Genomic DNA, 14,914 nt, shown 5'->3' on the forward strand with positions numbered 1-14,914 from the left:
GCACCAGCAGGAGCCAGCCACCAATCTGCGAATGAGTTAATCGGCTGGTGTTGTAATGAATTAAATAAAGAGTTTCCGCCGCATGTGCTACTGGAGAGCGAGACAGAGAGCGATTGAGTGAGGGAGAGGGAGGGAGGAGGGTTAGAGAAGCAAAGGGAGGGAGAGAGACGTGCAAAAACGCGATGAGGATTCACTGCACCTGACGGACAGCCTGGGATGACTGGAGTTGTGGACAGGCACAGGTGCACTGCAGGTGAGACGGGACTGGAAGCTTGAAACTGGAAGCTGGAGGATGTTGTAGAGAGGTGTGTGTGTGTGTGTGTGTGTGTGTGCATGTGTGGGATAAGGATGTGCCAGCTGGGATTAGATTCCACGCCTGTTGTGTTTGTTGTGGTGACGTTGTGCATATGCTCAGCAGGCAGAAACCCAGGCTAGACGAAGGCTGAGTGGACGATACTGTAAACTGTACACAGAGCCTTTTGTGCATCTCTCTGAGTGAACGATTATTTGCCGTGCAGACCAGAGTGTGTTAGTAAGTAGAGAGAGAAAGGGGGACATGCTGCGGTAACATTAAAACGCCAAACTGGACAAGAGGAGGTAAGAGGGGAAAAAGAGTAAGAATGATTGAGATGGGGGGGGGGTGCAAAGAGGATGACGACAGAGAAAGAGACAGGGGTGGAGGAGGGGTGATGTGAGTACAGCCTGCTTTACATGCAGGTCAGGTAATACAGCGCTCCACTCAGCGAGGCTCCGTCCTTCTGTTGGAGCTCTGTGGCCATATCAAGTGAGTGCACATACACATGCCTGTGTGCAAATGCATATATGGGTGTCTTTACTTAGCAGTCAGGAATGCATTCATCCCTTCGGCTCAGAGTTCTAATCTGACATCTCAAACATCAGTAACTCTTTCTTCTTGGGGCTTAAAGCTTATTTAATTCAACAGGAGGTTAAAAATGACAAGATGTACATTTCAGCTAAGTAGTAGAGCCTGGGTCAAGAGTTTTGTCTGTCAGGGCTGAAGGAGTTGGTGATATAAAGATTGACAGTATAAAACAATGTCTTGTCAGCACAGATCTCTGCATAGCTTGCTGTGATGATTACCAGGATTGAGAATTGGTAAGGGGATGGGAAACAACATGCAATGAGATAGGCCCTCCTCAGTTTGCTCTCACACCGTCCCCGTGCAATATTTGCAACTCAAAGTCCAAGTTCAGTATTTCTGCAACTGTCAGCGGAGCAACAGTTAAAACAACACCAAGCGGTGAAGAATGAATGTGTTTACCTGAGAACTGTGAATAAGCCTCATTAAAGCAACAAACCGAAAAACACTGACAGAGAAAGACACACAAAACCACAAATCACTTCTGCACCATTAAAGCCAGTCCTCAGAGTCATTTAGCTTTGTGGGAAAATAAAATCATTAATGTCTGAACAAGTGAACAGAATTATTTATGAAGCACCAATAGTGCTCCTGAGCTGCTGTTAGTTCAACAGATCGTCAAGGACGAAGCTCACTGGCTGGTTACACTAAATGAGTGACTGACACATTATCAGATAGTCAAGGCCAATACAAGTCCAACCTGAAAATACATGGTGTATTATCTTTTCCCTGAAAGTGACCCACTTTACCCATGACCTCTCACCCCTGAGCCCGACTGAGAATCATCTCTCTGACCGCTCTTCTCCAGAGGAGGTGCAGATGGTTTATAGTTTCAGAGGTCTGTGGAAAACATGAACTTTTCATGAACTAAGACAAATAGCTTTGTATTGAACTTTGTGAACTTTGCATTTTTGAGATCATACAAGAGGTTTTTTTAAAGGCGTTTCTTTTTTATTAACCCATAATGGAGCATTTAATCCTTCAGACTTTGAGGATACATGGTCTTCATGGGACAGTGACAATATTGAGTCTAGCTAGGAATTACAAATTCTGCTCAGCGACACATCAGAGAGTTGTCTTTAATAATAGCTGCTTTGACATATGCTGGTAGAAAATATATATGCTATGGGGAAAAGGAAGCGTGGGTTGCGATTATGCTCATCATTTTGAATCCCACTTGTCTCAGTGCCAGTGCTAGGCACTTCCAGATATAGGCACTGTTTTCTAACATTTGAAATTATACAGAACACATTTCCCTTTTCCACCAGCCAAACAATACTTGATGGACAGAATAATGCACAATAAAATGCCTTGCAATAACTATTACCTCTTAGAATTGAGGTTATAATGTTCAGTTTTCTTATTCAGAGAACTCTATCAACACTGTTTTTACAAGATGTCATAGTTTGCAGAGTAATGGATTTCATGACATTGCTGTTATTGTGTCTGACTACTACCATTAATTCTAAGCAGGGTTTGACTATGTAGTGCGTTAACACTAGAAAAATAGTAGTTACCTGGATGTAACTGGCTTCACTATTGGTTTACACCTAATAAAAATTTCTTTGCACTCACTGCCTCATCGGGGGGCAGCACACACGCAGCACCCTACCCCTATAAAGCCCCAGTGCTCTTGTCGCTCTTCTCCCTTTGAAACTCAGCAACAAACAGCTGGGGCCAGCTGGGCTTGTAGTCAGAGGGCTAAGCATTTAATCATAGAACTGGTGTTACATCCAGGTAACCACTATTTCTATGTTGTGCATGCTCCACCTTCTAATGGGCTTCGCTATTGGTTAACACCTAAGGTGAAGGCCGTTAGGGATGAGATGTACCCCCAGCTGGACCCAAATCCAGCCACAACCAAGAAACAACAGCAGTCCAGCGGTCTCACACTGCTTGCCTGAGGGTCTTGCGCTGGATTGAAAAAACACCAGCAAGATATCAAAATTTATCAAAAAACACCTCAGTCTGCTCCAGATGAGGTCCCCCCAGACTATGCACTAAGCACTGAATAAGACACAGAACCAGCAGTCATGTCCCAGAGATATGACTGCACAAAGGTCAAAATGGAAGACCAGGAGGTGACCAAATAGATCTCTTCCACTGAGACACCCCTGAAAAGCGCCATAGAGGGCATGATGCTCCTTGTGGAGTGCCCCCTCAGACCTGGTGGGAGAGGGCGGCCCACCGCCTCATAACTTCTACAGATCACATCACAGATCCAGTGAGTTAGCCACACACAGAGTGTGAAGATGGTGAATTTGGAGAAGGTGCATGGGGCCAGAGAGTATCTTAATGGGAGGCGGCAGTATTGGTATCTCCATTCCCTCACTGTGAAGCGCAGGTACTTCTTGTGGAGCGGCAGAATGGGGATGTGGAAGTACACATTGGTCAGGTCTATGTATATCATCCAGTCGCCTGCTGGTTGCACTCCAAAAGCTGTCTGACCATCAGCATGCAAAAGGGCCTCTGCGCAATGTGGTCATTGAGGACGTGCAGGTCCAGTATGGGTCTCATGCCCCCTGATTTCTTGGGCACCAAGAAATATGGGGGGAAGAAGCCTGTCCATGCCTCCAAGTGGGGAACTGAAGATATGGATCCTTTTTGGAGGAGTGTGGCTATTTCCTCCTCCAAGGCCGCCCTCTCAGCAGGGATGGAAAGAGAGGTCTGCAAGTATGCTGCTGAATAGAGGGCAGCAGAACTGAAAAACGTAGCCCCTCCGCAGAGCCAGGCAGAGAGAGGGCCACAGAGCCACACCCACATCGAGTGACAGTCCGTGAGTGGCCGGGCGACAGGCTCGGCGGGGAGAGCTAGAACAGGCCTACTCATCCCGACCTTCCCATCTCAGGAGGGAGCACACGGGGGGCCCTGGCAGAAAGGGTCAGGAAGCAGCTAAGGCTAACAAACATGCCGCTACATCCCTTCCTTCATCCCCTAGCAAGCCACTTGTGTGGGGCGGTGGGAAAGATTTCTTTTCGAGGCTAGGCAAAGCTCCAGCTTCTCGCTTAGGTCCAGTGTGCACACTCAGTGAAGAAAGAACACTCACCTGTGGTGGTCGCCATCTTTCCTCAGAGCTGCGAGGCTAGTTGGGATAACATGTACGCGGCTCCCACCTCTGACCTCACATGTAGACATCTAAGCAGCTGAGCCAACATGGCGGTGGTTTCCGTTAGCTCTTGTATGCACTACTCGAGCCATACGCAGTGTGGAATGGCAGATAATAGCCAGGTGATGAGACATGAATCGGCCACTGGTGGTCAGCACGGAGCGCAGGAGGTTCCCACTTGATGAGGAAGCACTCACTTTAGAGGGTGCTACCCCCAGTAGCGAAGCCCGTTACAGGGCAGAGCAAATACAACATAGCAAGTGATAAAGCACCACTATGCATAATAAAGCTGCTTGATTTTTGACTGCTTTTGATGAACACTATTGTTCCACAATTCAATGTACAAAAGAAACAGAAGACTACTTACAGCTACAAAATATTAAAACAAATTAAGGAGAATGGTCAAACAGCTCCAGGTTTTATTTGCTGTCTTGTTCTGAAAATCGTTTGATTGACAGCACATGCCTTGTATAATTTCCTATATTGATTCCTTGCATACTAACTGCAAAGAATAGCAGTATATGTAAATTAGTATGTTGTACGTGTTGTATACTTAGTGTTTTGTATGGAATGGGTACACAGAATTAGCCTATACAGTATAAAATCTGTAAATGGTTACTCTGTGAGATTTAGGATTATTGGAATAATAACACTTAGTGTATCAAGACCAAGCAAGAATTTCCACCAAAATACAGAAAGAAAAGAGAACAAGAAATGGAGAGAGGGAGAGGAGCATCAAGTGAAAAAGACCAAACGAGGGAACATTAAGTAAAAGATTAGATTACAATAAGGTAATAATCAGTTGAAAACGCTCTCTCTGATGCCAGTGTTTACTGAAATAATCGAGGTCTTTGTTGAGACCATATTAAAATGGAAGGCTGATAATGAAAAACCTCCAACTATCATAAATCAAAACTTTCCTGTCACTGTTTTTTTTTATTTCTGCGCCAGGAGAGTAATATGGGTTCTGCAGAAGGGAGGCTGAATAGACTGAAAATTGCCTGTAGATAAGAATAAGAACTGAAATAAGAGTTTGGATTAGAATTAAAATTCATGAACTCTGTCCAATCTTTTTTAAATTTTCCATGTCATTTTGAGGTATTTCTGGGCCATCAGTAGCTTGGCCTGGTTTTGACTGTGGGGTGATTATGTTTTAATGGAAAGCTCACTTCCTGAGGCCTTGGCCAACATGTGAGCACCTTTTCATACATGGCAGAGCAGAGGGAAGAGCAAAGGAACAAATGAGAGATACAGCACGAGATGTTGAAAATAAGCAGTCGAGGTGGTGGAGTTCAGATGAAAAGAGCACGGCAGGAGAATCGAGAGCGAAAGAGACAGAAGAGAGCGAAGGGACGAGACAGAACGGTTCCTTGCCTGTGGTGGAGAAGTCTGGGAGAGAGGCCAACATCAGAACAACAGAGTGGGCTGCTGTGTGATTCGATTTCACTCTTTTCATTTCCTCCCCTTCACTAGTTACAGCCAACAGCGCAATCTTGTTTCAGGTGTGCTGTAACCCGATGCCTGCAAAACACAGCCACCCCCCCCTCTTAACTCCAATCAAACTTAATGATTGTTGGTTTAGATAGTTGCATTAGTTGCAGCTGTCGACAATATTAATGAGTTTCATAAATGGCCTGTCAGAAAAGGAACACATCACATGAAAACGATTCAGGAAATGCATTGGATTTTGTGTGAAAGGCCTGCAGTCAGACTCTGCCTCCTCTTTAATCAAGTTTGGTCAATGCACCATTCTTCTTTACAAAGGTTTATTTTTTTGTCAGCAAACATAAGCCATTATTAGAGTGGTCAATATCTAACTTTGTTCCATTGTTTCCTTCTCTTCCCTCTTTTGTCCTTCATGAAACTCCACAGCAACAGCCTAACTACTGGAGCTTTAAGGTCAGTGCTGTGTCTAAGTGTCCCTGTGTGTTTGTCATTCCCCCATCTATTGTGTGTGTGTGTGTGTGTGAATATGTGTGTGTGTATGTATTCTGTGCTGTAGGATCACGTCAGACTCCTCAGGCATCACCAGCCTATCTCTCTGATCCGCTGGCTCCTGCAACACCTAACTCACTTGGCATCTCCAGGCTATTCAAGTATATATATATGTGTGTGTGTGTGTGTGTGTGTGTGTGTGTGTGTGTGCGTTGTGGTGGCAGAGATGTCAGGGGTGGCGACAGCTTAAACTTCTCCAGCTCCATTTAATCTGCATAAGACTGCTCTTTTGGGATTTATGATACCTCAGTCTGCTAGCATTAATGGCTAGAAGCCATGTGACCTTGGTGATGTATTACTCAGACTGACTGAGACATTAAGAAGACATTTCAGACGTGCAGCTGAGACATTACTGAAATAATGCTGTGACATTAGCACGGAGGCTTGAGTCATGGCTGGGCTGCTGAATGTGTTTTTATCCACAGGTTGCATAGAGGAAAATCGGGTTGTGTATACTGGAGAAGGCCGGCATCATGTTTGTTCGCTGTTATGCTTCGCAATGTGTATCACTTTGGTGTGGCATTGTACCTCATAGCAGCTGGCAGGGAGCAATACTATCTAAACAGGAAGTTAAAGAACATATTGATGTGTGTGGGCGGGCGTGTGTACGAGGAAAGAGCCCCGGGCATATCTGTGGTGTAGTCTTCCCTGAATCCCTGCTCACAATATCATTTGGACAGGGTGGAAATATCACTGAATATCAATAGCCATATGCCGTGACCCATGGGGAAGGCTAAGCAATTTATCCCTCACTCCCACAAGTACTTTAACCTCAAACAAGAGTGATATGAAATAGAATTTAGAGCCCTGCCTGTCACATAAATCCATCGCACAACCAAATGATTTTAAATCCTGGAGGACTTTGAGGTGTGTTGCAAGGCCTTGTAGGTATGTGAAGAAATGACGCTTCAAACACAAAACAAACAGATTCTTTTTAGAGTTCTTTAGAGTTTTTTTTTAATAAAAGATCTTGAGGGAAAAAAACTGTCATGTTGCCAGTAATACTACAAAACATTTAACACACAATATGTAATATTGTACCGCTAGGGGTCTTTCAATCAAAACAGTAACAAAAGACAGAGTTTGATGATTTCATAACGTAGCCTGGGATCATGGGAGTTGTCTTCATTGTTAAACAACCACCAGTCTTCTGTCAGACAGTGCTCTGAAGTCAGCTGCAGTCAGCTGGTTAAAACCAGTAAAACCACTGAATAAAGCAGTTCCATGTTAAAAATCTGTGTTTCTCCGACACTGTTCGGGGGACAGAGGACGTCCAGTGTTTCGGTATAACTGGTGACCGTGTTAACTGGTGACTCTCAGCTGGTTGCTCATAGTGACGGCAGCTGGCTCCTGAAAGCCTTATCAAATTTACATTAATCAATATACATCTGTGTTTATTATCCAGGTGAACCATTTATGTAAGTTAGATTGTGCTCAGCAAGAAGCATTCACTTTTCTTATAATGTTGGAAACAAACCGTAGCCTATAAGATGGCAGTGCAGCTATGGCATTTTATACAGTTATCCTCAATTGTTCAGTTTGTGGCTAGATATTGTGTAAACTGTGTGGTCACCTGGTTTGACCATCAGTTTGGATACATAATAATAATAATAATATACTGCAACAACATTCAGCCTTTTCTCTAACTACTCTTGTCAAGCTAACATTTAAAACTGAAGAAATGTGAATGCTTCTTGTCGGCGACACCTTTTAATCTACATAATGTAAGACAAAAAGGAGCAAATGAATATATACTGAACATTCAGCTGCCATCAGTATGACAACCACGGACACATCCTGCTGAAAGTCTCCAGTTAACACGGTTTCTCATTAAAGCGAAACACTGGGGGGGCTGCGAGCCGAGCTGCAGCTAACATTTGCTCAGCTTGCTTCTCTGATAACTTAAGATCCAGATGTCTGATGACTGAAATCCTTCATACAGTTAAAATATATAGTTAAAGATCTAATCGTAAAAATGTGGCTTAAAACTTGATAAAAAGTCAATTTATCACAGACCTTCTGGTGGACAACCACAACACACGTATGTACACACAGATGGGGTAAAGGGGATATTATGCCATTGACAGGTAACCAAATGAAAGAGATCATTATCTTGACTTAAATTACAGATTTCTATAGGTTTGAAAATTGTTGGAAACATTTAGGGTGATGTAAGTACACATCTCAACAAAATATATAACATAAGTCTAGTCATTTTTAGACGTTTTAATGTGGAAAAGTTACATAATGGGCTTTTAAATGCTGAGCTTTAAAATGTGTTTCTTATTTTGCTGTAAGTTGCTGTTCTGTTAATCACTCACTATGTTGCTTTGCAGCAGCTAAAAAATGCATTAAGTGATATATCACCGAACAGTGAGAGTTAGAATTTATTTATTTGCTGCACAAAGTGCTACATCGGTAATAAAATGAAAAATGAAACAACCAAATGGTCCAAGTGGCAACAGATCTAAAGCTATTTGCTTTCAGCATATACACTGCTGTTGACACCTTTTATGTTGACACCTCATCCTGCTCAAATTTCACACTAAAGCTTTTGAAAGCCCCATCCTACTCCCTCATCCCACCAGCTCTACTCTAAGCTCAACTCTCTCCCTGGATTCCCCTGCCTGCTGAAAATGAACACCAAATCCAGCTACTATTTACTACCACACTACTCTCATCTCTTACCTTTTAAAAAAAATATTTATATCAAAGCTCTTATCACAATCTTAGCAGACATTTAAACCTTATTTGCTACAATTACAGACATGGGACAAAGAGCAATGCACAGTTAAATGGATAACTAATGAGAGATTGTCTGGAATATGTTTTGAGGCCACTGTTCTTCCTTTCACTCCTATCTATCAGAAAAAAAAGAATCACTACCAGCACTCTAAGGCATCATCTCCCCACCCGAAGAGAACGCCATTTTGCTTCCTTTCTTTCTGAGCAAACCGATTGCACACTCGTGCAATTCGCAGCAATTTGGCAAAGCAATTTGTTCCATGCATGATGACTCCTGGCATTATAAAGAGACAGGACTCGAGGGGTGTGGGGGTTGGGGATTGTGTGCCCAAGCAGAAGATTGTCCTGAGAGTTGGAAAAGATGGAGAGTAATAATGATAGTGGGGGAAGAGCAAGTAGAGACAAACAGATGTGAGAGATGGATCGATTTAGGGAGCTGTTTTCTCTTTCCATTTTCTGAAAATGAGAGGTGTGAAGTTGTTTTTTTGTGTGGAAAAAGAGCCAGGTTATGGGTAGGGGGGGGGGGGGGGGGGGGGGAAATAAATACAGATTCAAATGCAGACAGCAACAGCAAAAGCACCTGGATGCGGCTTTGGCCTCTGCCATGAGAGACCGAGTTAGAGGCAGACATGTTGACATAAAGCAGCTCAGAATCAAAGGTGAGCTTTGGGATTGGTGGGAGAGGACGAATGAGTGACGGGGGATAAAACGTGAAGAGAGGAAGACAGACACAAGCTTTTGAGCAAGAGAAAGAAATCATTAGCGGGAGAAATGATGGAGAAGCTGGAGGAAAAAAAGAACGGATCAAGAAATAGGGATGAGGTGCGAGGATTGTGATTTTATCTATTTAACACCTGTCTTTCGAGTATTATCCCGGAGACAAACACTTCATTCATTGTCATTTCACACACATCAAGCTGACATTTCAGTTGCTAGCATGTATTCTCTCGCTCAAGTCCGGGAGAATGTCATATCACTTAACAGGAAAATTATTACACTCAGGGGAGAAGAGCAAGAAAGAAAAGCCTAGCAGCAGCCACCGTGTGATGAGCCAACCTCTAGATCTCTGGGGTTAAGCTTTCTCTTTAGTCCATAGCCTTCACAGTTACAGCAGACTTTGTTGTATACTATAAGACAACATCATTCTATTGAATTTGCTTTTCTTGCCTTTAGTATCTTCACAATATCACATGAATCTGGCAGCTTCAATTCCCCTTACTTACAGGCAAAATGCATTCTTCTTAGAACATGACAGAAGATCTTTTCTAGACTATTTACAGATAAATGTACACTTAGTTTGACAATAATCTCTTTAAAACCTGGTTTTCCTTTTATTTTTTTGCACCTTTTTTTCCGTCAAAACATTCTTTTTTTTTAAAGTTGACATTTTATGGAAGAACAACTGAAAAATCTCTGTAGTCCTTTGTACAAGGCTATGAGGTTTGCAGACTAAGTAAGACAACATTGAAGTGTTGGGATGTGCTCTTCCAAACATAAAAAGTCATATATTCACCAAGGCCTCCATTACCTTGACCTTAAAAGAGTGTGTGTGTGTGTGTGTGTGTGTGTTTATATGTGTGCGAATGCGCTTATGCTTGTGTGTTCAAGTACACGAAACAAGAAAAGATGTGGTCGGAGGTTGCGTTGAGTTTAATGCAGTTTGTAGCCTAAGGTCTGTTGTCAGGCTGCCGTGTCCCGCTTTCCACTCCACTCGCTTCTGTTCCGTGTAAGATCATCCTGTTCCCTACTTGTTCCCCCTCTTTCGCCGTGCCCTTCTAACAGTGTAGAGTTCTCGACAGTAATTGAGTGCCATTGAAAAAGTCTGGATCGCTCTAAAAGAAAAGGTTTAGGTGGAAGGAGGGATGGAGGGAGGGGTAGAGGGAGGATTGTTGAGGAAAATAAGAAGGAGGTAGAACCAGTTTCCCCTCAAAGGACACTTTGAACACCATCATGTATAGCATTGGCATGTCTGGCACGACCAGATGCATGACCAGATGGTGTATTCACATATAATATTTACAATGTAAAATTACCGCAGTGAGACGATTTCAGTTTTCATATCACATAAACCACCAATATGGAAGTCAGTGTTTTGAGACTGTTGGAACAAGGCAAGATGACTAAGAGCATATATAACAACAGCTGTGGTGAGCTTACACACAGTCATACATGGGGTTTCATTGTCTTGTTGTTGTACATTCATAGTAGTCGCTGAGAGAGTAGAGCATTACTCATTCACTCACCCTACACAGATTTTTTTTTTTTTTCAGCTGGTCCAGAAATTTGACTCTGCACACATCGTGAGAAGGGAGCTCAGTCATCCAGCACCGTAGTCTCAATTCCCTTTTCCCTTTTCATAGAAAGATCCAATAGGTTATTTAGCCTTGAAATAAAATTCTCATATGCAGCAAGAGTTCGAAACACAAGGGTGCTCTGTCTTTCACTCTCAGCAGTGCAGAATAAAATGAACAGATACTCTCAGGAAAAATTCCCTTTGACATGATTGAGACGTGGTGGTCTTCTCAGTCGTTCCGATTCCTCCTGAAAGCTGTTATTGCATTACTGCGCCAAATCAATTGCTGGGTGTAACTTTTACTGCGAAATGGGGTCGGTTTCAGATAATTAGTTCCATTTGTGGCGACCCTTACCAGCCTTACAAGCCAGGTTGTGTCATATTACAGATTCAGTTCCCAGATGGTTTAATACCTGTATTTGTTAAGTGTAGAGTGTAATACGTGTCTTATCAAAACCTTCATCAGCTGCCTGTTTTTATTAGGACTGAGAAGTGATATTTACTCTACAAACTATCTATAACTTTTTTTTGTTCTTAAAGGAATAGTTTGACATTTTTGTGAAATACACTTATTGGCTTTCTTACTGAGAGTTATATGAGAAGATTGATACCATTCACAGGTCTGTACAGTAAATATAAAGCTATTGCAAGCAGCCATTAGCTTAGTTTAGCACAACGACTGAAAACAGGGGGAAACAGCTAGCATGGCTCTGTCTGTAACAAAATCCACTTAGCAGCACATGTAAAGGTCCCTAATAAACATGTCTAGTTTGTTTAATCCATACAAAAAAGCTTTGCTGTCTCACGGTGGGTTATGTGCCAGACTGTTTCTTGGTCGAGACCAGTAACTTCCTGGAGTCTAAGCTGGTTGCCTGGCAACTGCTCAGGGCCAAGATATAGTCGATTTCCCTCAGTTTCCAGTCTGTTTGCTATGCTAAGCTAACTGGCTGCTAGCAGTAGCTTCATATTTACTCCACAGTCAAAGTGGTATCAATCTTCTCGTCTAACTCTTGGTAAGAAAGAGAATAAGTATATTTCCCAAGGTGTTGAACTGTTCCTTTGAATATGAAGTTACTGCATTCATAACTTTTGCTACCTGAAATTGCTGAAACCTAAATGAAATTTATGGGATTCAAAGGGAATCTAATTAATTGAGAATTCAGCACTAGATTCAGATCAGATAAAATGCTTTGGAACCCCAACCCTACTAAGTATAGTATAGTATGTTCATTTTGAATTAACCTCCTACTTTATTTCAGGAGTACGTGCTGCTTCTCTGTGGTGCTGCTGGCTGTGTTGTTGTTCAGTGTGGTCACAGTTTAGATAAATGACCCTATTAGAAAACACGGTGGGGGTTATCTGTCAGCATCGCTGTCCCTCTGCGTGCTCAGACACTGTCTGCCACCACTATCACTGGACACCACCACTATCATTCTGTGTGGGTGTGACTGAATTATGTATGATAGTGACAGAAGGAACATACATTATAAAAAAGGGTTGTTCTGGTTCTCAGTGATGAAGGTTTGTAATTCGCCTAGTGAACACACATGTGACAACATAGCAGTTCATTTAAACAGCAAATGACAAATATTGGTAATAGTTACATGTGGCTACATCCCATGTAGTTAAGTTACTGTTGACTTAAGTGCTGCAACAATTAGTTGATTAGATTTCTATAATTCAATCAACTGCTATGAACTAATTTATATTTATTTAAATTAATATGCATTTATCAAGAAAAATGTAAAACATTTGCCAATTTTAGGTTGTCCAGTGTGACAATTTGCTGCTTTTCTCTAATTAATAATTGTAAATTGAACAAATTTGGGTAACCTTTGGACTATTGATTATACAAAACAACTGATTTGAAAGCAGCAATTTGGGCTCTGGGGCACATGTTTTGACATTTTATTGAATGATTAATCAATTACTTCACGAAAATATATCATTAGTGGCAGCCTTTGTTTACTGTGCAGCATTACCTCCTGGCTTATTGCCCAATTAACAAAATCTTAATGGATGTTTGAGTGTACTCTGTGTAGTATTGTGTGTTTATGAATGAATTCAAACAGCTCACTGCTGAGAGTCAATGAGCACGGAGATGGCCCTCTGTGTAGCTTCTGTCAGAGTTTCACATTAATTAAATACCACATTAATAAAAGCCACAGTAGATCTATGCAGCAGTTTGACTCAGGCAGAGAAGGCAAAGTCCTGGAAAAGTGAGGAAAAAAAACTGTTGTAGTGTCATGGTGCAAGGAGGAGGAGACAGGCACAGCTACTGTACTGTGGCTAAGGATGTTTCTGCCTTTGCCGTCCAAACAATCAGCAGACAGCATTCTGGGAGCTCATTACAGCATCCTCTGAGCTGGAGGAGATGCTACAGCGTAGGGGGATCAGGGAGCCAGTTCACTGAGCTCAGCCCCAGCTGCACTAACAGTCTTTCAGTGAGAAACGCCTGGGCATAGGCCAGCAGGATAAACCCACAGTGACAGCCCGGGATTTACATGAGCTTCTCCTCCCATCCCACAAGCACTCATTTAAAGTTCATAGCAGTGCAGGGACGAGAGTTTGGATAAGAGCATGTGGGAGGTGTGCAAAGTCAAGGAAACATGACTGAACTTATGCTAAGCTGAAGCACAGTTTCTGCCTTAATTTTCCTCATTACCCACCATAGGTGATTCAGGTATGTTGATGCCCCGGAGTGCTGGGCCACTTGAGTACAACTGTACTGTGTGTGTTTTGTGTTGTACTGCAGTATTGAGCTGATGTCAGATACTGTGACGCTAGTAATACTTAGTGAATGGCTGGTAGCTAAACCATTGTCAAGGTCTTGTTAATCTTGTTATGTGGTTCATTGTGTTCTGTCTCATTGTGTGTTCACTGTCTCTTTTCTGGTTGGTCTTACTCCATTGGCCCTGTCCAATCCATTCTCTCTGCCTCGATTTCACTTCTCAGTAAATGACTGTGTGTCTCCATGTGTGTTAACCCCCTGCAGAGCCGCAGTCCAAGGCATTCCCAGTCTACCCAGTCTGGGCTTGCCGACCAGGCCGCCAAGCTCTCCTTTGCCTCCGCTGAATCTTTGGAGACCATGTCAGAAGCCGACATCCCCCTCGGATTCAACCGGATGAACCGATTTCGCCAGAGCTTGCCACTGTCCCGCTCTGCCAGCCAGAATAAGCTACGATCTCCAGGTTAAGATTTGAAGCACTGCAGGCAGGATATGTCACAACATGCTGGTTGGACTTGAAGCAGATTTGCAGCTGTCTGTTTAACCTCATGAAGCCGGTGATGTGCACAATAATGTTTACAGAGGTAGCAGAATGGGAGAAAGTGTTACACTCTCACCTCATTTACTGTAACAGGTTTATTTTAATCTAATTGCTCTGCATAAGAGAACTGGAGAGTAGTCAGTCTTGAGATAACACAGCTTTTTTGAATGGTAAGAGAACAAGTTTAGTGTGAGACTGATCCAGACTCATAAAGACCAAGGTGTAGTGTTTCGTCAAGTATGGTGAGATGAAAAAGTGGCTGTAAAACTAAAGAGGCAGTGACTGATGAGGGCCATTATAGAGGAGGTCAGACAGAAGTAGAACAGCGGAGCTGCCAATCTGTCCTTTCCATGTCTTTATACTAACCACTGTCTTTGTTTTCTTCTCTCCACAACTCGTCTACAATATCTTATTTATTTTTCCTGACTTTTAATCACTGGTCTTTCTTTGCTTTGTGTGTTCTTTTTGTTTGTCCCCCGGTGTAAGAAGATGAATATTCAGGTTAGTCAGGCGTCAGACTCATTATTACCTATAAAATCAAGGGTTGGAGCAAGTTTTTTTATGAAGTGTGGCAATTTATTGGGTAATTCATTAAATATCTAGTATTACTAGATGAAATTATTGAT

General features: G+C 42.6%; 1 protein-coding gene across 11 annotated transcripts in view; it reads left to right on the plus strand.

Annotated features, from left to right (window-relative positions):
• si:ch211-278a6.1 (SRC kinase signaling inhibitor 1) overlaps positions 1 to 14,914 on the plus strand; it is a 109,300-nt gene that overhangs the window by 66,075 nt on the left and 28,311 nt on the right. For 8 of the 11 annotated variants that reach the window (XM_044331822.1, XM_044331825.1, XM_044331831.1 and 5 more), the window contains 3 exons: positions 5,859 to 5,885; positions 14,015 to 14,210; positions 14,778 to 14,789. In XM_044331822.1, coding sequence (XP_044187757.1) covers positions 5,859 to 5,885; positions 14,015 to 14,210; positions 14,778 to 14,789 — 235 coding nt within the window. The remainder of the gene's footprint in view (positions 1 to 5,858; positions 5,886 to 14,014; positions 14,211 to 14,777; positions 14,790 to 14,914) is intronic. The other 3 variants (XM_044331826.1, XM_044331833.1, XM_044331828.1) reach the window with 2 other exon arrangements.

This window comes from Thunnus albacares, chromosome 17, assembly GCF_914725855.1.
Source record: "Thunnus albacares chromosome 17, fThuAlb1.1, whole genome shotgun sequence".
NCBI classification, from domain to species: Eukaryota; Metazoa; Chordata; class Actinopteri; order Scombriformes; family Scombridae; genus Thunnus; species Thunnus albacares.